At 40.5% G+C, this 21,410-nt stretch overlaps 1 protein-coding gene across 9 annotated transcripts in view; it reads left to right on the top strand.

The window, feature by feature from the left end:
• The window catches only part of SCHIP1 (schwannomin interacting protein 1), a 525,056-nt gene extending 516,095 nt beyond the window's left edge, over positions 1-8,961 (top strand). For 6 of the 9 annotated variants that reach the window (XM_020791781.3, XM_020791783.3, XM_020791784.3 and 3 more), the window contains 4 exons: positions 1,212-1,335; positions 3,160-3,253; positions 4,868-4,918; positions 8,183-8,961. In XM_020791781.3, coding sequence (XP_020647440.3) covers positions 1,212-1,335; positions 3,160-3,253; positions 4,868-4,918; positions 8,183-8,234 — 321 coding nt within the window. In that variant the 3' untranslated portion in view covers positions 8,235-8,961. The remainder of the gene's footprint in view (positions 1-1,211; positions 1,336-3,159; positions 3,254-4,867; positions 4,919-8,182) is intronic. The other 3 variants (XM_020791782.3, XM_078389052.1, XM_072996132.2) reach the window with 1 other exon arrangement.
• The last annotated feature ends 12,449 nt before the right edge of the window (positions 8,962-21,410 follow it).

Here is a 21,410-nt window from a genome sequence, read left to right as displayed (position 1 = left end):
TATGTTGGGTTTTTGTTTGCTTGCTTGGTTGCTTTAATCGATGCCTTCTAGTAGCTCCCATCTTTGGCATCCTCAGCATCACTTTATATTTCTGAGTTCAGAAAAGCAAGTAACTTCACCATTAATAGAAGCAGGTTGTAATACCAGAGCAAATGTATGGATCAAATGCGTGAATAAAATTTCATGCCATTAAAAAATTCCAATTGCTATTCTGTAAAATTCTGATTGTTATTCTGTAATCGCCTGACCCCAAAGTTATAGCAGGTAGGGGTGAAAAAAATCTGTGTGGCCTGGTCTGAATATGTTAAACTAAATGTCCAGACCTCTGTGTACCATGATGGAAATAAACTCTGCCTCTTTTTGGCCCCCACCCCAACCCCCCCAAAAAAAACTCTGGTCTTTTTAATAATCATCTCCAGGGTATCAGCATATGCAACCAATGTGGGTTTGGCCAAAATTTGCCTCTTATGTTTGAGTCACACTGGTACATCTTTCAGGCCTTAGGCAAAAATGTAAGTATAGACTAGAAAGTACTGTGCAAATGGCATTTAGAAACTATGAGATCATCTGTATCCGAACCCTCTTTATCAACCAGCTCCTTCAGCCTTTTCTCTGATATTCCAGTGTTTGCCATGAGGGCAGTTTAAGATTTTGCTCTCGTCACCCACTCTTCTAATCTGACATCATGCTGTCAAGGAAGAGCTCCACCATGTGATGCTATCATATATGTAGCCTTGTATCGGCACACTGTTCCAAAAAAAAAACTTGAGGGTTTACCTCAACTTTTTTGTACTATTCTTCATTTGCAAAACTATAGTAGATCTAGCTGCAGAGCCAGAGGCTGGGAGTTTGATTTCCCACTCTGCCTACTATAAGTAGATCCAGCTTGTGTGGCTTTGAGGAAGCTGCATAGTCCCGTGGTGCTACCAGAAGAAGGGAATGGTAAAGAACTGCTGAGCATTCTCTACTTGGAAAACCCTAGAAAAGGTTGACATAAGTCAGAATCAACTTGACAGCACATTAGTAGTAGCAGTAGTAATAATAGTGGTGGTGGTAGCAGAAGTTACATCCATACAGTGCCCGGAGTAAATAATATATAGTAAATTTTCATCTACAGTTGTTACTATTGCAGCATACAATAAACATGCTAAGGACACTTCATTTAATAAAGCTGTGTGTTGCTGATAGTGTATTTTCTGTGTTATCTTTAGCTGCCACATATGCCTCATATAAGTGAATGTTTGATGAAAAGAAGCTTAAAACCCACAGACCTGAGAGATATGACAATTGGCCAGCTACAAGTGATTGTCAATGATCTGCATTCACAGATAGAAAGTAAGTAGAAGACAGTTGTTCCGCAATAATATTAAATTTTCCTTCTATCATTGTCCATTGGACTTCAGCTGAGAAAGAAAAGGCTGTTCAGACATGAGAACTGATTCCAACGTATACAACACATCTCTGGACTGTACCACCTCTGGTATTGAGGAGAGAACTTTTATCTTGGAAGAAGCTCTTATGACATATTCCTGTGGCTGCATGAGAAAGGAAGGGTTTGCAAATCTTAAAAACCAAGTCATAGTAAGATGTTGTGGGTTTTTAATCCACCGTTACATATTTGTAATATGCCAAATTATGTGTTCCATGTATTTTCATGTTGCTTCTGAAACAGAAATATTGAGATGAAGCCAACATGCTTGAGACTTTGTGAAACTCACCAAAACAGTAGTACAGTCGTGCCCCGCTGTACGAATCCGCTTGATGACGATGTTTTTGCGATCGCAAAACGATGGTTTGAATGGGGAAAATCCGCTTTGCGATGATCAGTTCCCTCCTTCAGGAACCGATTTTTGCTTTACGATGATCAAAAACAGCTGATCGTCGGCTTTCAAAATGGCCGCCGGGTGTACAAAATGGCTCCCCACTGTGTTTAGGAGCCATTTTTCGCTTTACAGACACCCGAAAATGGCCGCCCCTATGGAGGATCTTCACTGGACCAATGAGTTTTCAGCCCATTGGAACACATTGAACGGTTTCAATGCATTTCAATGGGCTTTTTTATTTCGCTTTATGACGTTTTCGCTCTACAATGATTTCGCTGGAATAAATTAACGTCGTCAAGCAAGGCACCACTGTAAATATCTGAAATGTAGCACAGATATCTGTGTTCTGGATTTCATCTGCAGCTTCATAGTCCTGAGAAATGTTTCTTTTTTTTTTCTTTGTTTTAAGGGAGTGAGGAATTACTGTAGCAGTTTTCCTCTTACATGATATGGGCACAATGCAGTGATGCTTCTGGAAGGAGCAAAAGCTAATTTTATACCTCTGTGCCAACAGGCTGAAATCTTAGACCAAGAGTAGGTAACATACAAACTGGGAACTATATGCAGACCTGCCCCACCTTCCCCATTTGCTTCTGCTGGAACAACTCCACCATAGCACACCGAAATCTACACCGCACAAAGCCAGTTGTAATTGATAGTTAACTTCAACACTATTGAAGTTGATAGTTAATCTCAACACTACTGAAAACCTCAGCAGCTGCCATCATATTTGAGCAACAGGGGCGGTGTTGCTGCTGCTGCTGAAATCCAATGATGGCCACTGAGATTGTGTCACTTGGTATTTAGCTAAAGCATATTCTTAACAATACTGCTCATTGGTCTTCACTCACGACGTCATACTAGAGATGGGGTTATTCGTATACGAACACAAGTATCCCCTCGCAGGTGCAGATAATGAGGGTCCGGCCCCGTGGGGCCAGACCGTCCACTCGCAATTCCACCACTGCCACAAGCTCCGCACACCATTCCTATCACTCCGAAGCTTGCAATGGATTAGCCACTCCTGGCAGAAGGCGAGATGATGAGCCTCTCTGCCAGGTCGAAGAGTGGCTCACCGATCGTGCATTCTGGAGTGATAGGAACGGTGCACGGAGCTCACAGCAGCCGTGGAATTGAGAGTGGATTATTTGCACCCGTGGGAGGATATTTGTGTACGAATACCTCCATCTCTGCTTCATACCCTTTCTTATTTATATGCAAGCCAAAAACTAGTGAGAGCCCTTCTGTTTCTGTGAATGAACTTCTGTAGCAGATTTACAACTTTGTTGCAGGAGGAAATAATTGACACTTATTTCCTGTATTTCTTTTCCATCAGGCTTGAATGAAGAATTGGTGCAGCTGCTGCTTATTCGAGATGAATTGCACACAGAACAGGATGCCATGCTGGTAGACATTGAGGACTTGACTAGGTGGGCAGTATTTCTTAATAAGTTCTGTTGGTGAAATCTAGCTCATGATGCCAGCATATCACTGATTGGGGAATAACACTCTCTGAACTTTGGGCACTAACATATTTTCAAGCAGCATCATGGTCAAACTGATCAATGACAACTTGGATCATATCCCAAAAAGTGTTTCAATTCCAGCCAAAATACCACTGAATCATATGTAGTCTTTGGGGGTTCTACAGAACTTCTCATCAAGCTGGATACTGAGCAAAATGTAAGTTAGGATTAGGGGAGATGTTATTGCTTCAAAGCCTGCCATTTATAACAAGCTTAAGAGTTGGAATGCAGGAAGTGTTGTGCATTAACTGGTTTAGGCTCAGTAGGTGCCAGATAAAGGGCAGGATGCACATGGAGCTATTGAAACAAAGAAGCAAGAGTGGCTCTTCCGCCATTTTTTGTAAAAAAAAAAAATCCAGTAATCACTGTGTTCTGCCTCACCCTCTAACTAGAGCATCAACCATTAAAATGTGCCTATGTGAGTATTGCTACTGTGCCTATTGTTGCATGTTTGTCTCTGGATTTTTGAGGCTATTTTTTTCATTTAATTTGAATACTTTTTACTGTGATTGTTTAGCGTTGGGCTGTTGTTGTTTTATCTTTTAAAATCAGAGGACAACCTGCAGATATGAACAGTAGAACAAGTTTTGTCATTTATTCTTCCTCTCAGATGCTGAACAAATCAGATCCTAATACAGTGTCCATGTTTGATGTGTCTACTGATTGCTTGTAGTTAGGATGATCCTTAGTTCTTTCCCCGGGGGATGTTGTCTGAAGGAAACATATAAATTGGTGAATTTAGTCTAGGGAGATGAAAAGGGTGATTTTGAAAGTGAATAGAGAAACTTTATTCTGGAACTTCTTTGTGATGTCTCTGTCTTTCTTGATCAGAATTCCAGTCATTTTACTATTTCAGCTCCAATCATTTTCATTACTCAACAGCTGCCATCTTCTCTTCCTAACATTTGCTTCCCTTCCAAAGTTTTTTCTTCTAAAGATCTTGCAGCTCCTTTTCTCATTTCTTCCTTCACTGTATAGGCAGCATGTGCAATTAATGATGTATTCCCTCCGTCCAGAAAATATGTCATTAAATACTCAGCCTGGTCTGCTGGCTTTCTGTAGAAAAAAGTAGTCTTCATATTCAACTTGACCTGGGAGTTTTCCCATTTCAGGTGCCTAAAGGAAGAAAGGTTTATAGCAATGGCAACAGCTGAAGACTGTATATGTTTCTGGTGCAAAAACATATTCATTCTGTTTTTCAAGGGTGGAACCTGATGAAGAATTTTGAGAGGGTGACAAGCTATTCACAATTAACATGATCTACAGTGAAAGCAGGAACCCAGCCTATGAGATGGATGGAGTTTTTCCCTTACCTTCAATCACAGAATCTTAAAAACAGCATGAAACAAAATTACCTTTGTTAACGGCACTTGTCTGATGTCTCTCTGGAATACTTCTCAACCTGTACTAGTGTTTACCTTTAAGAGGGAACAAATTTGTTCAGCATCTACAGGCAAAGATGAAATTTGATTGAACCAAAGCAAACCCAGTTTCTTTTCTGTAATATTTCTTTTGCAGTGCGGCCCCCTATCAATACCATGATAATTTAGCACCATTGCTGCAGACAAGGTAAAATACAGTAAAACCTCAATTTACCCAATCTCAGCTTATCCAGACCTTAACTCATGCAGTACAAACCTTTCGTCTTTCCCTTCTATAAATCCTCTGTCACCCACTGTTCCAGATTACTTCCATGTTTCTCAGATTGTCTGTTTACAGAAAGTTCTATTCTAACATAGCAAGAAACTCTATATTGCATCTCCTACATCTTCCTGTCTGTCAGCTTTTCCACTTTATTGACACTTTTGTAACTCTAGAAAACAACTTCTAGAGCCTTGCAAAAATATAGTTTGCCCCATCCTCCAAACTATTTCCAATGTTATTTGCAAAGGTTTGAAAGAATTCACATGATTAACTAATTCTCCTAGATTACAGAATATAGTATTTTGATTGTGGCTATCAAACATATGAGAAGCATCTCTATACTTTCTGCTTTCTCTTCTTCCACCCCCTCAATCTTTTGTTTGAATCTCACTAAACAGATTGTACTTTGGGAATGCAAGAGGTTTGGAACTTTTTAAAGGACAAAGTTCACTAATGAAGAGAGACATTGAACACAAATTGCATTCACCAACTCACAACAGCAGCAGCCCTTAATGGTTCAGAGGCTGTAGTCACAGTAGGGTAGATAAAGTCTCGTTTCAAAATTGGATGATTTAGGAACAGAGAAAGAAAGAGGGAGTGAAAGAAAGTGACCAGCTATTTATGATACAGTTTCTATAAGAGCTCATCCTGGAGTTGAGTCAAAACAAAACTGTGCTGATGGAAGATGGGTGCTAGCATTAAAATACCTTGTCTGCCATCTATGGAGAAAATTAAGAAATGCATTTTTAGCCTGATTTAACTAAAGGCTCATATACGCAGCCATTTGAGAGCCAAAATAGACAAGACAATAAACACATAATTAGGAAGTCTATAATTAGTAGCAGACATGAGAGGAGGGGAAAATTAATCAAGCCTGCAGTGTGTGGGGAAGAAAAGTTAATCTCCTTCCTCCTCTGCTCCATGCGCCCTTTCGTACTGTTAGTAGCTCTGAGAAAAAAGTTTCCATTGGCGATCACTGCGGTTGCAGTAGAAATGGGCTGCACTTGCATGTTCATTAGAAAAATGAGCCTCACTGCCTATCAATAGTGCCGAGATAAAAAGTTGTATATTTTGGTCAGTTGGTCATGAATCTGTAGGATCTGGCTTTTATTGTGCTGCATAGCAAGTCTATATCCTGCTATAGCTTGTGTATGCAAGAAGATAACAGGCATACAGTTTCTGTGACTACCATTTTACAGCCTTGCTAATGAACGCATCATGTTCACAGAAAGGAAACTTAAAAGCAGAGTGATTTGCATGCAAAAAAAATCCCATTGCCTGTGAAGTATGCAATAGGAAGGTTTTCTGGAGAGCAACAGGCAGTCGGAACAGGTAGTACTGCACTAAGCAAATACATAGTCTGGCTTGGTATAAGGCTGCTTTCTCTATCGTATGAGAAGGATCAGCTGCAATGAGGTGCAAAGGTTTCTGCGTGCAGCAATAGTATATCCTAGGCTTGCCAGATGACGGTAATCCTATTAGATGGTGCCTGCAGATTAAGATCTTAATATCGTTTAGTTGCAAGACATATATAGCGAGCAACAGGGAGGTTGCACTGCCTTTCCTCTGCATTCCAGTATAGGACGTTTTGTAGAAAAGTCAGCTTTTCACAGAGCCTGAGATAGCTAGCTTTGTGTGTTTATCACATCTTTGTTGCTCTGTTTGTTGTCATTGTTATCCCTAATAACTCTACGGTTCCATTGGTGTCTACCAGAGGACTTCTTTTGTAAAGGAAAAGATCGGTGTAATGACAATAGTGTGCAACTGCATGTTCTTATCCAAATCTTCTGCTACAGGTGATATAGTAATGAAAATAAACAATTGATCTGCTTCATAGGCACAGCAAGGTGGGTACGTTGCCAGTTACTAAATTATACAGACAGCTGAGACTTGAGAGCACCCATGCAGTGTCCATGCTCTCTGCAACTAGAACAAAAAGGGAATGGCCATCACCACACCTTGTGCTTTTCATTCCTTCCTTAGTGAATTATTCTTAAAGGAGAGGAGTAGGGAAGCATCTGATACAGAGGGTCCATAATTCAGTGGTGAAGTCAAGCAATCCAGGGTATCTCTATATAGTGCTAAGAGTCAATATTGGGATGGGTTTGAAAGACCCAAATTCAGAGTAAACTTCAGTCTAGATGAGTGGGATATAAATTGAAAAAATAAATATTAATCCTCAGACATGGAACTCTCTGGGTGATATTTGGCTAATCACTCCCTCACAGACTGTCCTACCTCACAGGGTTGTTGCCACACATGGAAAGTCTGATTCGGAATGAAGCATTTGGGCAGAAGAGATTGGGGGAAATTGAAAAAAAAGACTTCAGTTTGTGATAGTTTGATGCAGTTCATTTTCTTGGATGGGATTTTAGTTTGAAACTCAAGTTGAGTAAAAAGTGAAGCAAAACTTGTAAGCAGAAATTTAGGGAAGCATGCATGGTTTCCATCCTGTGTTCTCCACCATCTTCTTTTTTATCCTCACAGTATTTTTATGAGATAAGCTGAAAGATGGTGAATTTTCCAAACCGTCCTGACTGGATTCGGGTAGTCCAGATTCTCATTTGATGCACTGTAGCCAAAGCTGACTTTTTTCCACAATCTTCTGAGACCGTAATCTTCATGCTTGAAAGCACTTTGCTACCTTAGTTAATAAGTATGTAATCATCCAGGCAAACATCTTCCATGAGTTGTTTCACTAGGCCAGTTTATTCATAATTTTTTGGTGTGGAATGATGATTTTATTTGTTCTGTTACAGCTTGAAATGTTGTTACAATATGAAGGAAACTGGTTGTAATAGGGTCATACTGTCGCTTCCTTAGATTGTGTGAACACAAACATGTTTTCCTTCTGTAGGAAAGAGATGAACCTCTCCTCCCTTTTCCTTTTACACCTCAAAAACATCCATATTTGTATAACTTTTTTTAAAAAACTGAAGACTGTGTTTGTTTTTTCCCCTGAGGTGGAATTGCCATCTTGAATAATCTTGTGAATAGACACGAGTTAAACTGTCGCATCCTAGTTAACATAGCATTAACACAAGCCATAGCATTAGGTTTCTCTCTTTTCTAGATATTATTCTCCTAGGCAGCCTTTTAAGGTCTGTATTTAAACAACAACAACACACTTCATGTCAGATTCTTATGTACTAATAATGTAGTTTTTTTTCCCCTCCCATTTCCCTTCAGACACGCTGAAAGTCAGCAGAAGCACATGGCAGAGAAAATGCCAGCAAAATAAAAGGAAAAGCCATTGGACAAAAGAACCAGCTAGAACATTTTGCTTCTGTGGTTGTACAAACGCTGATGCTCCACGCGTGGCGCACAAGAAAATCAGTGTCGGTCATTGATTCCAGGTGCAATCTGCCAAGCACGAGGAACCCTGCACGAGCCCCCCCTTGAAACAAAATGGTGGATGCACTGCCACAGTGCTTGGTAACTTGTTCCTGATGTCTGAAGCTTTATGTCCAGTGATTGGCCTATGCTTTTTAATTTATTTGCTGTTGAGGGGTTTTGGGGGGGTTTTTTTACTTGTGCCACTAAATATTGGACAGTTCAATAATCTTATTGTAGAACAAAATGTACAGTACTTATAAACATTGCAAACATGAAAGAAGAAGAAAGAGGATAGTTTAACTTTTATTTTTGTTTATTTAGAGAATTTTAAGTTAAACAGTATTTTACCATTGACTACTTAACTATTGTTTAACCGTAGTTTTAAAAAAATGAGACTGTAATTTGACGGTGCTATACAAGTAAAAAGAAGAACATACATGCCTGCCTCGTAGTGAAGTCGTAGCTTTCAGTAATATGTATATTTTAATCAGTTTTCAACATTTTGTGAATGTTGACTACCTGACATTCATTTTTAGATGTGCTATTAACAAACATGCGGTTGGGTGGAAAGAAGCTACCTTGAAAGTTTTATGTATAAATATGTAAAATAAAAATTAAAAATTTCTTTCATATGATAATGTGTTTTTGTTGACTAGTGGGGCAACAAGGTAATTCATCTGCAATATATTTATCATTTCTTCATGGTATATAAAACTGAAATTGAGCATTTTATATGGGGATCCATTTCTTTTTTGTTTAGCTGAGATTTCGCTATTGCCATGCAGAGCAACATGAGATAAATAGAGAGGACCTTCTCTGCTGCTGCTCCCCGACTTTGATATTCCATGGGAAGCCAGGCTGGCCCCATCCTTGCTGTCCTTCCACAAGGAGGCAAAACCCTTTCTTTTCAGGCAAGCTCTCCCTTAGTGATTGGTGCCTGATTCGGGTTTTTAAATGGATTTAAGACTTTACTCTTGGGAGGAAAGTGATGACAAACCTCAATAGCATCTTAAAAAGTAGAGACATCACCTTGCCAACAAAAGTCTGAATAGTCAAAGCTATTGTTTTCCCTGTAGTGATGTACGGAAGTGAGAGCTGGACTATAAAGAAAGCTGACCACGGAAGAATTGATGTTTTTTGAATTGTGGTGTTGGAGGAGGCTCTTGAGAGTCCCCTGGACTGCAAGGAGAACAAACCTATCCATTCTAAAGGAAATCAAGTCTTAATTCTCACTGGAAGGACAGATCCTGAAGCTGAGGCTCCAATACTTTGGCCATCTCATGAGAAGAGAAGACTCCCTGGAAAAGACGGTGATGTTGGGAAAGGTTGAAGGCAGGAGAAGGGGATGACAGAAGATGAGATGGATGGACAGTGTCATTGAATTTGACCAAGCTCCAGGAGGTAGCGGAAGACAGGAGGGCTTGGCATGCTCTGGTCCATGGGGTCACGAAGAGTCAGACACGACTAAACAACAACAACAAAAAGAAGACTTTACTGCTTTAAATGTGTTTTTGATGTTACTTTTATTTTCCATTTTTCGTGTGGTATTGTTTGATCATTTTAATGTTTAATATTTGTAACATTACTGTTGTCGCTTTACACGTTTTATTTTAATGATGTAAGCTGCCTTGTGTGGTGGTGGTGGTTGCATTAAAGAGAAAGGCAAACTAAAAATATTTTAAATAAATAAATAGTAACAGGGACTATAGGTTTGAGAGGATCATCCTTCTGTCCAAATGCATATCTCAGTTTATAAGCATGTATCCCATTCACTTTCATGTAGACTGGCAACTATGGATGCCTTTTCCAATTAACAGAACAGATGTTGTGGCCAAGTGATTTCTTTGTGTACTAACCAGTTCACATTTTAAGTACAGATAACAAAAAAAATCTGAAGCATTCTATATAGGAGGTACAGCAGAAGCAACGATCCAGGCTCTCTGTTCTTGAAAACTTGGGATTAATCATGTTCTACTATTATCACAAAAATTATGAGGGAACTAATACTGAATAGATAAATGGATCAGTCTGAAATTTGGCAGGTAATGAAGTTAAGTCTTTGTCTGAGCAGAAGATAGAAGATTTGAGAAGAAATCAGCTGGCTCAAAGGCAAGACAGTTTAAATCAGATTGATTATATTCTCTGCAGCCAAAGATGGCGAAGCTCTATGCATTCAGCAAAAACAAGACCTGGACCTGATTGGCTGTGATCATCAGCTTCTTATAGCAAAACTCAAGCTTAAACTTGGCAAGAATACACAGAGGAATTGTACCAGAAAGATCCGGATGTCCGGGACAACCCAGATAGTGTGGCTTCTGACCTTGAGCCAAACATCCTGGAGAGTGAAGTCAAATTGGCATTAGAAAGCATGGCTAACAACAAGGCCAGTGGAGGTGGTGGCATTCCAGTTGAACTATTTAAAATCTTAAAATATGACCCTGTTAGGATGCTACACTCAATATGCCAGCAAGTTTGGAAAACTCAGCAGTGGACAGAGGATTGGAAAAGATCGGTCTACATCCCAATCCCAAAAAAGGGCAGTGCCAAAGAATGTTCCAACTACCGTACAATTGCACTCATTTCCCACGCTAGCAAGGTTAGGCTCAAAATCCTCCAAGGTAGGCTTCAGCAGTATGTGGACCGAGAACTCCCAGAAGTACAAGCTAGATTCCAAAGGGGCAGAGGAACTAGAGACCAGATTGCTAATAGACGCAAGATTATGGAGAAAGCCAAAGAGTTCCAGAAAAACATCTACTTCTTCTTCATTGACTATGAAAAAGCCTTTGACTGTGTGGCCTACAGCAAACTATGGCAAGTCCTTAAAGAAATGAGAGTGCCTGACCACCTTATCTACCTCCTGAGAAATCTATATGTGGGACAGGAAGCAACAGTTAGAACTGGATATGGAACAACTGATTGGTTCAAATTTGGAAAAGGAGTGCAAAAAATGGTCTGAAGCTCTACATCAAAAAAAACGAAGATCATGGCCGCTGGCTCCGTCACCTCCTGGCAAATAGAAGGGGAAGATATGGAGGCAGTGACAGATTTTACCTTCTTGGGCTCTGTGATCACTGCAGATGGTGACAGCAGCCACAAAATTAAAAGACGCCTGCTTCTTGGGAGGAAAGAAATGAGAAACCTAGACAGCATCTGAAAAAGCAGAGACATCACCTTGCCGACAAAAGTCCGCATAGTCAAAACTATGGTTTTTCCAGTAGCAACGTATGGAAGCGAGAGCTGAACCATAAAGAAGGCTGACCACCAAAGGATGCTTTTGAATTCTGATGATGGAGGAGACTCCTGAGAGTCCCCTGGACTGCAAGAAGAACAAATCTATCCTTTCTGAAGAAATAAACTCTGAGTGCTCACTGGAAGGACAGATCCTGAAGCTGAGGCTCCAATATTTTGGACATCTGATGAGAAGAGAAGACTCCCTGATGTTGGGAAAGTGTGAAGGCAAGAGGAGAAGAGAACAACAGAGGATGAGATGGATGGACAATGTCATCAAAGCTACCAACATGAATTTGACCAAACTCCGGGAGGCAGTGGAAGACAAGAATGCTTGGTGTGCTCTGGTCCATGGGGTCATGAAGAGTTGGACACGACTTAATGACTGAACAACAACAAGGGCCTCCCTACCTGTGCAATCATTATCTGCTGATTTGTTTATCTGCTGCCTGAAAACACTAAATTAGTATTTAAACATATTTTCAGGTTGTACCATTTCCCCCCAAAATAAGACCTAACCTGAAAGTAAGCCCAGTATGATTTTTCAGGATGCTCGTAATATAACCCCTACCCCCAAAATAAGCCCCAGTTAAGTGAAACCCTGCCTCCACCAATGTGCAGCAACCAGAAGAAGATGACATGACTGTATTTGAATTCATGTAGATGGCTGTACATGAAAAAAAAATCCCCTGAAAATAAGCCCTAATACATTTTTGGGAGCAAAAATTAATGTAAGACCCTGTCTTATTTTCGGGAAAACACAGTATTTACCAGAAGTAGCCACTAGAGGGAGTCAGCAACTATGCAATGTAAAGTGTTTGATACATCTGCGCTTTTTGACACCTGTGAGGGGGGGAATTGTAACCCATCCCTCACAGATACAGCAGTCTGGCTCTACCATGGTTAAAAACAAAGTAACACATTTGTAAATTAAAAAAAAAATCTGAGAACAGGCAAAAACTTTTGCCCTGGAGAAGTGCCAGATTCAACAAGGTGAACTTTAAAGTAGGAGCTACACAGTGGCATCAGCCACACACAACAACCTGTACATTACGGTGTAGCTCAAAGATACAGAAAGATAAAGAGATATCTTAGATGCAGAGCTTTACACTAGAGATGGGGGTATTCGTATACAAATATCCCCCACTCTTCGACCTGGCAGAGAGGCTTGTCGTTCCACTTCCTGCCAGGAGTGACTCGGCAATCGCGATCTCTGGAGCAATAGGACGGCAGTGGAGATCCCGTGGCATTAGCACATTGGTGAGTGGACCCCATGGGGCTGGACCCTCATTATCTCCGCTTGTGCTTGACATGTGTATACAAATAACCCCATCTCTATTGGCTAGTCTTTGGGTCTAAGTCCCGAGTCCGAGTTTTTGGTACCAAGACCTAAGGTCCAAGTCCCTATTAAAAACAAGCTCTCTTCTCCAGAGGAAAAAAAAATGGAGGGGTGGGTGGGTGAGTTCTGCGTTGCAAGTTCAGTCTGAATTGTTGGGGGGGGGGGAGTCCCGAGTCACAGGTGAAACTTAAGTCCAACATGACAGCAAGTCCGACAACTTGAGTCCTCATCCCTGACAAAACACAAAGCACAGAATGCTTTGATGCTTAGATAGTAGTGTTTCAAATTTCTCCAGGTTTTAAGAGCTGCAAAACAGGAGGGTGTTCCCATTTTAGACATGGACACACTGAAGCTCCAAGCAAATGCTGCTTTCTCCTTTAACAATAGCTGTGCAGTTGATGCAACAGTCTGTGTGGCACAGTATAATTTACTCATTGTTTATTGAAAACATCCTTATCTTACCTCTACAAGGCCCGAGGCAGTCTCCAGCAAAACCAAGGCTGAAACAATGTTGATAACAATAAAACCCAATTTAGACTAATGAACAGTAAATGGGCAGCAGATGTATGACTTAGAGGCTTAATGGTGAATGAGCCACACCCGCTTGAATGGCAGCTGCAGCCTCCTCGCATGGACCTCAGTGCTTTTCTCAAAAGCTATGCAAAGTCATTCCACAGTGATTTATAGTGCAACATTAATTGCTTGCAAAATCAGCCATTTAATAGCATTTCTGTTCCTTCCCATCCACACTCTCCAGAACTGTAATCAGAATCACAGCCCTATTTGAATGGATTTGTTTTAAGGAGTGCACACAGCAAGCAACTGTACAATGGCTAGAATAAAATGCTTCAAAACAGATCTTAAATATTTTTTCAAGGTAATGCCATTTCACTTTCTGAACAATATAATACCTATGCTTTTGAACTAGTATAGATATTTGGGGTTTCAGAAGTCCCTATTCCTACATTTTCCATAAAATTGTGCAGTGACGTCTACCTCTGCCTTCTGTCAAAAAGAAGATTAAGAGCTGCGATCCATTTATAATTTGTATGTGACTGAGAAAAATAAACCTGTAAAATGAAATGTAGGTCGACAAAACTGCTTTTAAAATAGAGAAGCTTCTTTGCAGAATACATGAAAATACGTATTGTTTTCTTTTATCACCACTAATAAAAATGAAACTCATTGTAACATAATGAGCTTCAAAAAAGCATTTAAGTATGAATGACCTGTTTTCCAAGATGGTGTTTAATAATTAAAAGAAAGCAATGTTATATTAACCCATTTCTCTGCTTGGCTGCAAAAGCCCTGTAGATGTTGCATTTGTTGCTGAGGCAGTGGAAAATTGGGCTTAGAATTTGCCGGATAAAATTGTAGCCATGGTTTTTAAAGGCCTGACTAAATGGGGTGGTGGAAGTTTTGTTTGTTTAAACGGAGAACTCTCCCGTGCACGTACAGAGGGGTGGACTGAGGTCCAGTTTTAACATTAGGAAAGGATGGAGCAAAGAAGAAACATCCATCTTGTCCTGTACTAGTGGCAAGCTTCAGCACAGCTTCTGTGCCCATGGACTTTTCTCTTTAGCTGAACTCTGACCCTGAAGGGAGCTGTGGCTTGGCAGAGAGCTTTTGGGCAGAAACAATGGGGAGATAAGCAGCTGACACTGGAGGAAATGACAACGTTTATCATTATGAACTGCTAAAATTGGACCTCACCACCTTCTCTAGCTATCTGGCTTAGGCACTTAGGAGTTCAAACACATGGGCTTGCTACAATCAACTTTAGTTTTGCCTTGAGTTTTGTTCGTTCTTAACCCCTGAGAAGCAGGGAGAAAAAAAAAGCACAGGGTTTCCCCTTCCACTTTCCCTGACAAAAATCTGAAAGAACTTCAGTGAAATTGATTGCCTTAATCTAGGTGGCATGAGACTCAGATGGCGAGGTGCCACTGCTTCCAATCATAATTCACAATCTGTCTATCTGAATAGTTTGCCTATCCCTACTTAACACAGGCTGTAGTCAAAGGGTTTTTGAAAACCCTTCAACGCAGTAGCCAAGACTAATTAATCAGTTTGTTTTGTCAGCTGAGGCAGAAAAATCTCACAAATGCCTCTTCTCCTTCCTTAGCTATAAAAATGCAATAAAGGTAAAGGTAAAGGTTCCCCTTGACAATTTTTGTCCAGTCGTGTCCGACTCTAGGGGGCGGCGCTCATCCCGCTCTTCAAGCCATAGAGCCAGCGTTTGTCCGAAGACAATCTTTCCATGGTCACATGGCCAGTGTGATTTAGACACGGAACGCTGTTTACCTTCCCACCGAGGTGGTCCCTATTTATCTACTCGCATTTGCATGCTTTCGAACCGCTAGGTTGGCGGGAGCTGGGACAAGCAACGGGTGCTCATTCCGTTGCGTGGATTCGATCTTACGACTGCCGGATCTTCTGACCCTGCAGCACAGGCTTCTGCGGTTTAGCCCACAGCGCCACCACGTCCCTCTATAAAAATGCAATAATAATGTTTAAAATGTCATGATTATCAATTTACTGATATTTAATAACAACCAAAATCAGTTGCCAGAGGTTCTGCTGATTGGGAAGGCTGGTCCTGCCTTAGAAAACCAATTCTGCTAAGATAGGAAGAAGCTTTTTAATGTAATTAAATGCTTCCACCAAACAGTGAAGAAAGTCACATCACTGCAAGATAGTTTATCTATGAAAATGAAGGGGGATCTCAGACCAAGGGCCATCTCAGATTTGTGGGTTGCTTGAGAGCCACACTCCCTAGGGAGTGATGCTAACAAGTGTGGGTGGGGCCAAAAGGCTAATCTGCAATTAATATTTTATTGTAAAAGCAGCAGTATGGTATTATACAGGTCACTGGCCGAAAGGTTACCTATGGGAAGCAGTTTTGGGGGGAACAGTTTCCAAACTTAACATGGGTCACAAGCTTTTCTTTTCATTGTCAATAAAGTATTTGGAGGTCTAATGGTTCCTGCATACTTTTGTTGACTGTTTAAATATTGTGGCAGTGGAAAAACTAAGACTTCTCCAGAAGCTGTTGATTAGAAGCCTGAAGCCATGAACCTGACTGTGAGGTGTTATAGATCTCCAGAGCTCATGTACGGCCATGCAATGTAGTTTGGGATACAGCAGAAAGAAGACTTCAGGTTGTATATAGACATCACCGTACAAGGTGATGACAAGGGAACTTTCATTTTATTCCATAGGGAGACAGGGCAAAGGGGAGGGGTACCACCCTAAAGCTGAGCACAGCTGCTACCAGAAGGATTACATTTCTGGAGTGCTAGAGGGAGGTGGAAGAAGCCCTGTGATGTCATGACAAAACGTAATCATTTCACAGGAGGGGCTGACCTTCCTAGATGTTCCCTCAGGTCTGTGCCAGCTAAGTTTACAGGTCAAACTAAATGATATTTAGCATGCGTTCTAAAGCAGTGGAAGACATTTGCTTGCCGTAGCTCATGATTTTGCTCACCTACATAGCTTGCAGCTAGCATGTTCTGTTTTGCAACTCGCGTTGGACTGATCAACATGGGCTTATTTTGCAAACCTGATTGCCAAGTACCTAGCAGTGAGGAAATATTCTCAACGGAGGGAGACCATGCTAATCACAATGAATAAACCTTCTCCTCCATTTGAGTCCCAGGTAGGGCAGTTCCACACAAATGGAAACAAGTGCACCTGACATGGGAATCTGACCCTCCATGTGGCAAAAGAACAGCACATACCTCTCCACTTAACTAAGCAGATAATTGTACATGAACTTTGTAAATCTTGAGGAACAAGCTTCTTTCAGAAATCAAGGTAAAGGGATACAGCAAAGAAATGGCTTCTCCAAGGAAAGCAACAAGCCCTCCAACCATGTTCCAGAGCAGCCATTTTAAAGACACAGAAAATTATTTAACCTTGTGGCCTTGACTGTGTGCCGCAGCCATACATTTCAGAGTATAGCACAGCCAACCCGCCAGCCATTGGCTCCACTTTATTTGCCTTGGTTCACTGCCACTGAAATAATTGGAAGAGAGGTGAAAGACAGGCACATCAGCACAAATGAGAAGTAATGAGTTGTTTCAGGCAAGCTAGGAGTCCTCAGCCTAAGGCGGTGTGATGTATCTGCAGTTGTTTAAGAACAGCTGCAGCCCAGACCCTTGAGGTCTCTACTCTCTTCTCACTTTCCCTGACAAAAATCTGAAGGAACTTCAGTGAAATTGATTGCCTTAATCTAAGCGGCATGAGACTCAGATGGCGAGGTGCCACTGCTTCCAATCATAATTCACAATCTGTCTATCTGAATAGTTTGCCTATCCCTACTTAACAGAGGCTGGGTTTTTGAAAACAGGCTCAACCTGGAAAGAGCAACATGCGGCCCCCAAACACCTCCACCCTTCAGCATCTCTATCCAAATAAAAATACTTATGGGAGAAGGGTCAAAACCTGCTTGTGTCCTAAAAAAAGAAAATGTAGCCATATTTTGAAGGTTCCTCAGCATCCTTCTCCATATTTTATTTTTGAAAAAAATAGTTGAAAGTGCAAAGTAGCCTTTTCAGCATAAAAACATCATTTGTAAGAAAAAAGAATAATGGAAATGGAATGGGAACTGTAGCCGCAACCCTCCAAGGTCCAGGGATGTGTCTGTGTAGCTCCTGGACCTCTAGAACTCTCCCTGCTACCAGAATTCACTGCATCATGATTACTTTTGTTCTTAGACTGCAATTCCCAGAAGCCTTCACCAGCAGCTGTCCTGGCTGAGGTTTCTGGAAGTTGAAGTTCCTGCATGGCAGGGGGTTGGACTCTCAAGGTTGGGAACTACTGCCTTATAGCAATACTAATAAATATTATAAGACAATTCTGAATCTAGACCAGACTCAATAATAGTTGTGAAAACATGTAAGTCATTTAAATGACTCCCCACAGTGGAGCTTCACCACATGAACTTTTGCAATGGCAAGGAGAAAATAGTTGGAATCCCATGGCAAGGCCTAAATGCAGAAAGAAACCAACATGGAAACCAGTAATATTCAAAAGACTCTAAAATGAATTAATTATAAAAGGCATAGATCAAATGACATTTAAAAAAAAAAAAACATTCCAGGTCAGTTATATGTTACCCTCCTTTCCAGTTGTGTCATTGTTTCATCAGATTGAATGCTTCTGCCACCTTGTGGACTATGACACTATTCTCTTTTTTCTGTAGCAAGACGCCCTTTCTGGCTTTGTAGAAATGTTGATTGCCAGTTTCACATTTAATATTAAACAGTACTTGGGTAATTATTACAGTGAACTTTCACCAATTTTTCAAATACTGGAGCCATTTTTAAATTTGTAGAATGTTTATGGACAGCATTATATAAGTATCGGTATACAAAACAAAATAAGTTCGCGGTTAACCTATATACTTGCTGATTAGTTTTTTAGTTGATTGCATTTGGATTAATTCTACCATTATTGCAATGAGCCTAGTGCAGCATAACAGTGGTCCTATTCTAACCACTTTATCTTAACAACTTTGTGAGGTAAGTCAGCCTGAGTGAGAGTGACTGGTTCAAGCACACCCAGTCAACTTTATGGCTCAATGAGGACTAGAATCTGGCTTACTCAGGTATTGGTCCTATGCTCTGATCATGACAGTGCACTGATTCAGCATCCCTGACGGAAGAACCTTTCCAGTCAATAATAATGGGGGCCTCACCATGTCACTAAGTGGATGTCAGCTAACACTAACTAAAGGACAGGCTCATTCTGAGAACAAAAGCTGAGATCTGTGTTGCTTTTGCTTGATCGGTAGTAATTTGGAACTTTCTTCCTAGCAATGCCCTCCCTATCTATTTGATCAGATTTGTATATTTTATTTGTATACCATTGCATTCAATTATTGCTAGTTGTCCTGAATGATGTATAAAACAGAAGAATATGGGTTTTAAATGTTTGCAAAATGCCTTGAGCTCTATTTTTTAGTGGAAAGGTGGGACATAAATGTTGTTGATGAAGACAAATGATCACAGGAAGCAGAAGCAGCAGAAAAGGCAGTCCAAACTAATGTTGTGAAAGCTAAAATTCAGTGTAAACAGCAAATATTAACTCTGCCAAAAAAAAGGGGGGGGGAATGAAGCTGTGTCACAAACTGTGAATTTCAAAGATTGGATGGACAGACTTCCAATGGCTACTATCTCTCTCTAAGGCTTATCGAACATCCCCTCAGGGACAACCTCCTGAAACAGTAATTTTTAGGAGATCAGAATATGATTGCCACCATTGCCACTCCCATCCAAAGTGATGTAAAAAAAAATTTAGAGGTCTGTTTGGTGATAACACCAGAAAGGGTTTTTGGGGGGGTAGCTGGTCCCAGAATATGAAACTCTCTTCTGAGGGAAGATTAGATTGTCTATCCACTTGATACCTTTCCACCAGCCCTGGAAGACTTGATTCAAACAGACCTTTGGCAACTTACTGATGGATATGTGAAATTTTGCTATTGTTTTAACTGTTTTCTTTTTTGATGTGAAAGTGGTTCACATTCTATTGTGCAGCTATGCAACTAGATATCTTTTGGAAATGAATTGTAGTGAGCTAGGAAATCTGCATATACCTTATCTGTTGCATACTACATCTTCTGACTTGGTATGCAACAGATAAGGTCTATGGAGATTTCTTAACTTAGCGTATTTTACATCTAAAAGCTATGCTATTTGTATATGAATTTGATTGTGTTTTAATATTTGTAATGCATTTTTTAAACTTTACTGTGTACTAAGTACACTGTTCTTGCCAACAAAGGTGACACAGTCAAAGGTCTGCATAGTGAAAGCTATGGTTTTTCCAGTAGTGATGTATGGAAGTTACAGCTGGACCATAAAGAAGGCTGACCGCTGAAGAATTGATGCTTTTGAATTGTGGTGCTGGAGGAGGCTTTTGAGAGTCCCCTGGACTGCAAGGAAATCAAACATATCCATTCTGAAGGAAATCAACCCTGAGTGCTCACTGGAGGCACAGATCCTAAAGCTGAGGCTCCAGTACTTTGGCCATCTCATGAGAAGAGAAGACTCCTTTGGAAAAGACCCTGATTTTGGGAAAGTGTGAAGGCAAGAGGAGAAGGGTGCGACAGAGGACGAGATGGTTGGATAGTGTCATTGAAGCAACCAACATGAATTTGACCCAACTCCGGAGACAGTGAAAGACAGGAGAGCCTGGCGTGCTCTGGTCCATGGGGTCACAAAGAGTCGGACACAACAACTAAACAAGAACAAGAACAACAAAGTAATACACTGTTAATGGCCTTGGGTCCCAGTTTTGATGCTCGATGGAATAAAAACCACATGGAAATAAATAAATACAGGTTACAAGATTTATTTTGTTTCATTTGATTTTTGGCTCTTATTTGCTATTGCATTGTTTCAATAGTATTGCTTTACATTGTTATTAATTTACATTTTTCCTGCTTTCCTTGTGTTTGTTTCTGCTTTGTAAGCCACTCTGAATGAAGGAATAGGAACTGCGAAATGGCTGGCATAATTACAAATTTGTTTCAGTAGGAGACAAAGCAAAGCCCCAAAAACTCTATGACCTTCTTTCAGATATTTTTCAAACAAATTGGGGGAGGGGGAGTTTTTAAAGAACATTCATTGTTCTTTATCACCCATTTTTAAAACATGCCTCATAGAGAAGTGTTCTGCTTGGAACAAAGAAGCGTATATAACAAACAAAGTGGAAGCATCTGGCATGCAGCCTGACATACAATAAAGAACCTTCTCTGACACATAGATGATTCAACTGGTTATATGAGTGGGTGTGCATAGGCTTGGAAATTCTTACGCAGTCATGTGTTTTACTATAGTGTGCATGTCCAACAAAACTGATCAATGGTTATTTCACGAGTTCAGTCATCCATGTATAACTCATCAGTGTTGAGAGATTCTTAGAATACACACTTGGCATCGACCCTTCATGCCTTACTGGATTGATCACACTCCACATATTTCATAATTCATTGGAAGAATCCACGATTCCAACTGGTCATGGTTGGTCAATTAAGAACTGGTCAATAATCTTCCAATATCCTGTAATAATACCTTCTCAGTGCTGGTTTTATGCTGATCAAACTGAATGCTGATCAAACATTTGCTGCCATAGCGTGACAGGCAGAGAGCCCATGTCTGACCAGGCCCAACCAGAATAATCACCTTTCACTGAGCTTGCCCTAAACCCCTAAGAGCCAAATCAGTTTTAAAACTGAAACATAAAAAGAAGTTCTTTATTGAAATATAACAAGTGGTACAATGTACAGTCCTTAGGTTGAGATTACATTAATAATACATGTCAATTTTCCCACACCAGTTCTTGCTTTCCCTGATACAAAGGTATTATTATATACAGCCCACTCTGAAACCCAGCCTCCCTCCTTAGATACAATTGAACTCCGTCTCTCCTCCCTCCTCTTCAGCTCTTCTTTATATATCTCCTACTGGCTCCTTTGGATTAACTCTCCTGACTTCTTCCAGCCAATCACTT

This window comes from Pogona vitticeps, chromosome 3 (assembly GCF_051106095.1).
Source record: "Pogona vitticeps strain Pit_001003342236 chromosome 3, PviZW2.1, whole genome shotgun sequence".
Taxonomy (NCBI): domain Eukaryota; kingdom Metazoa; phylum Chordata; class Lepidosauria; order Squamata; family Agamidae; genus Pogona; species Pogona vitticeps.
The sequence above is the reverse complement of the archived record's forward strand: the minus strand, read 5'-3'. Positions and strand labels throughout refer to the sequence as shown.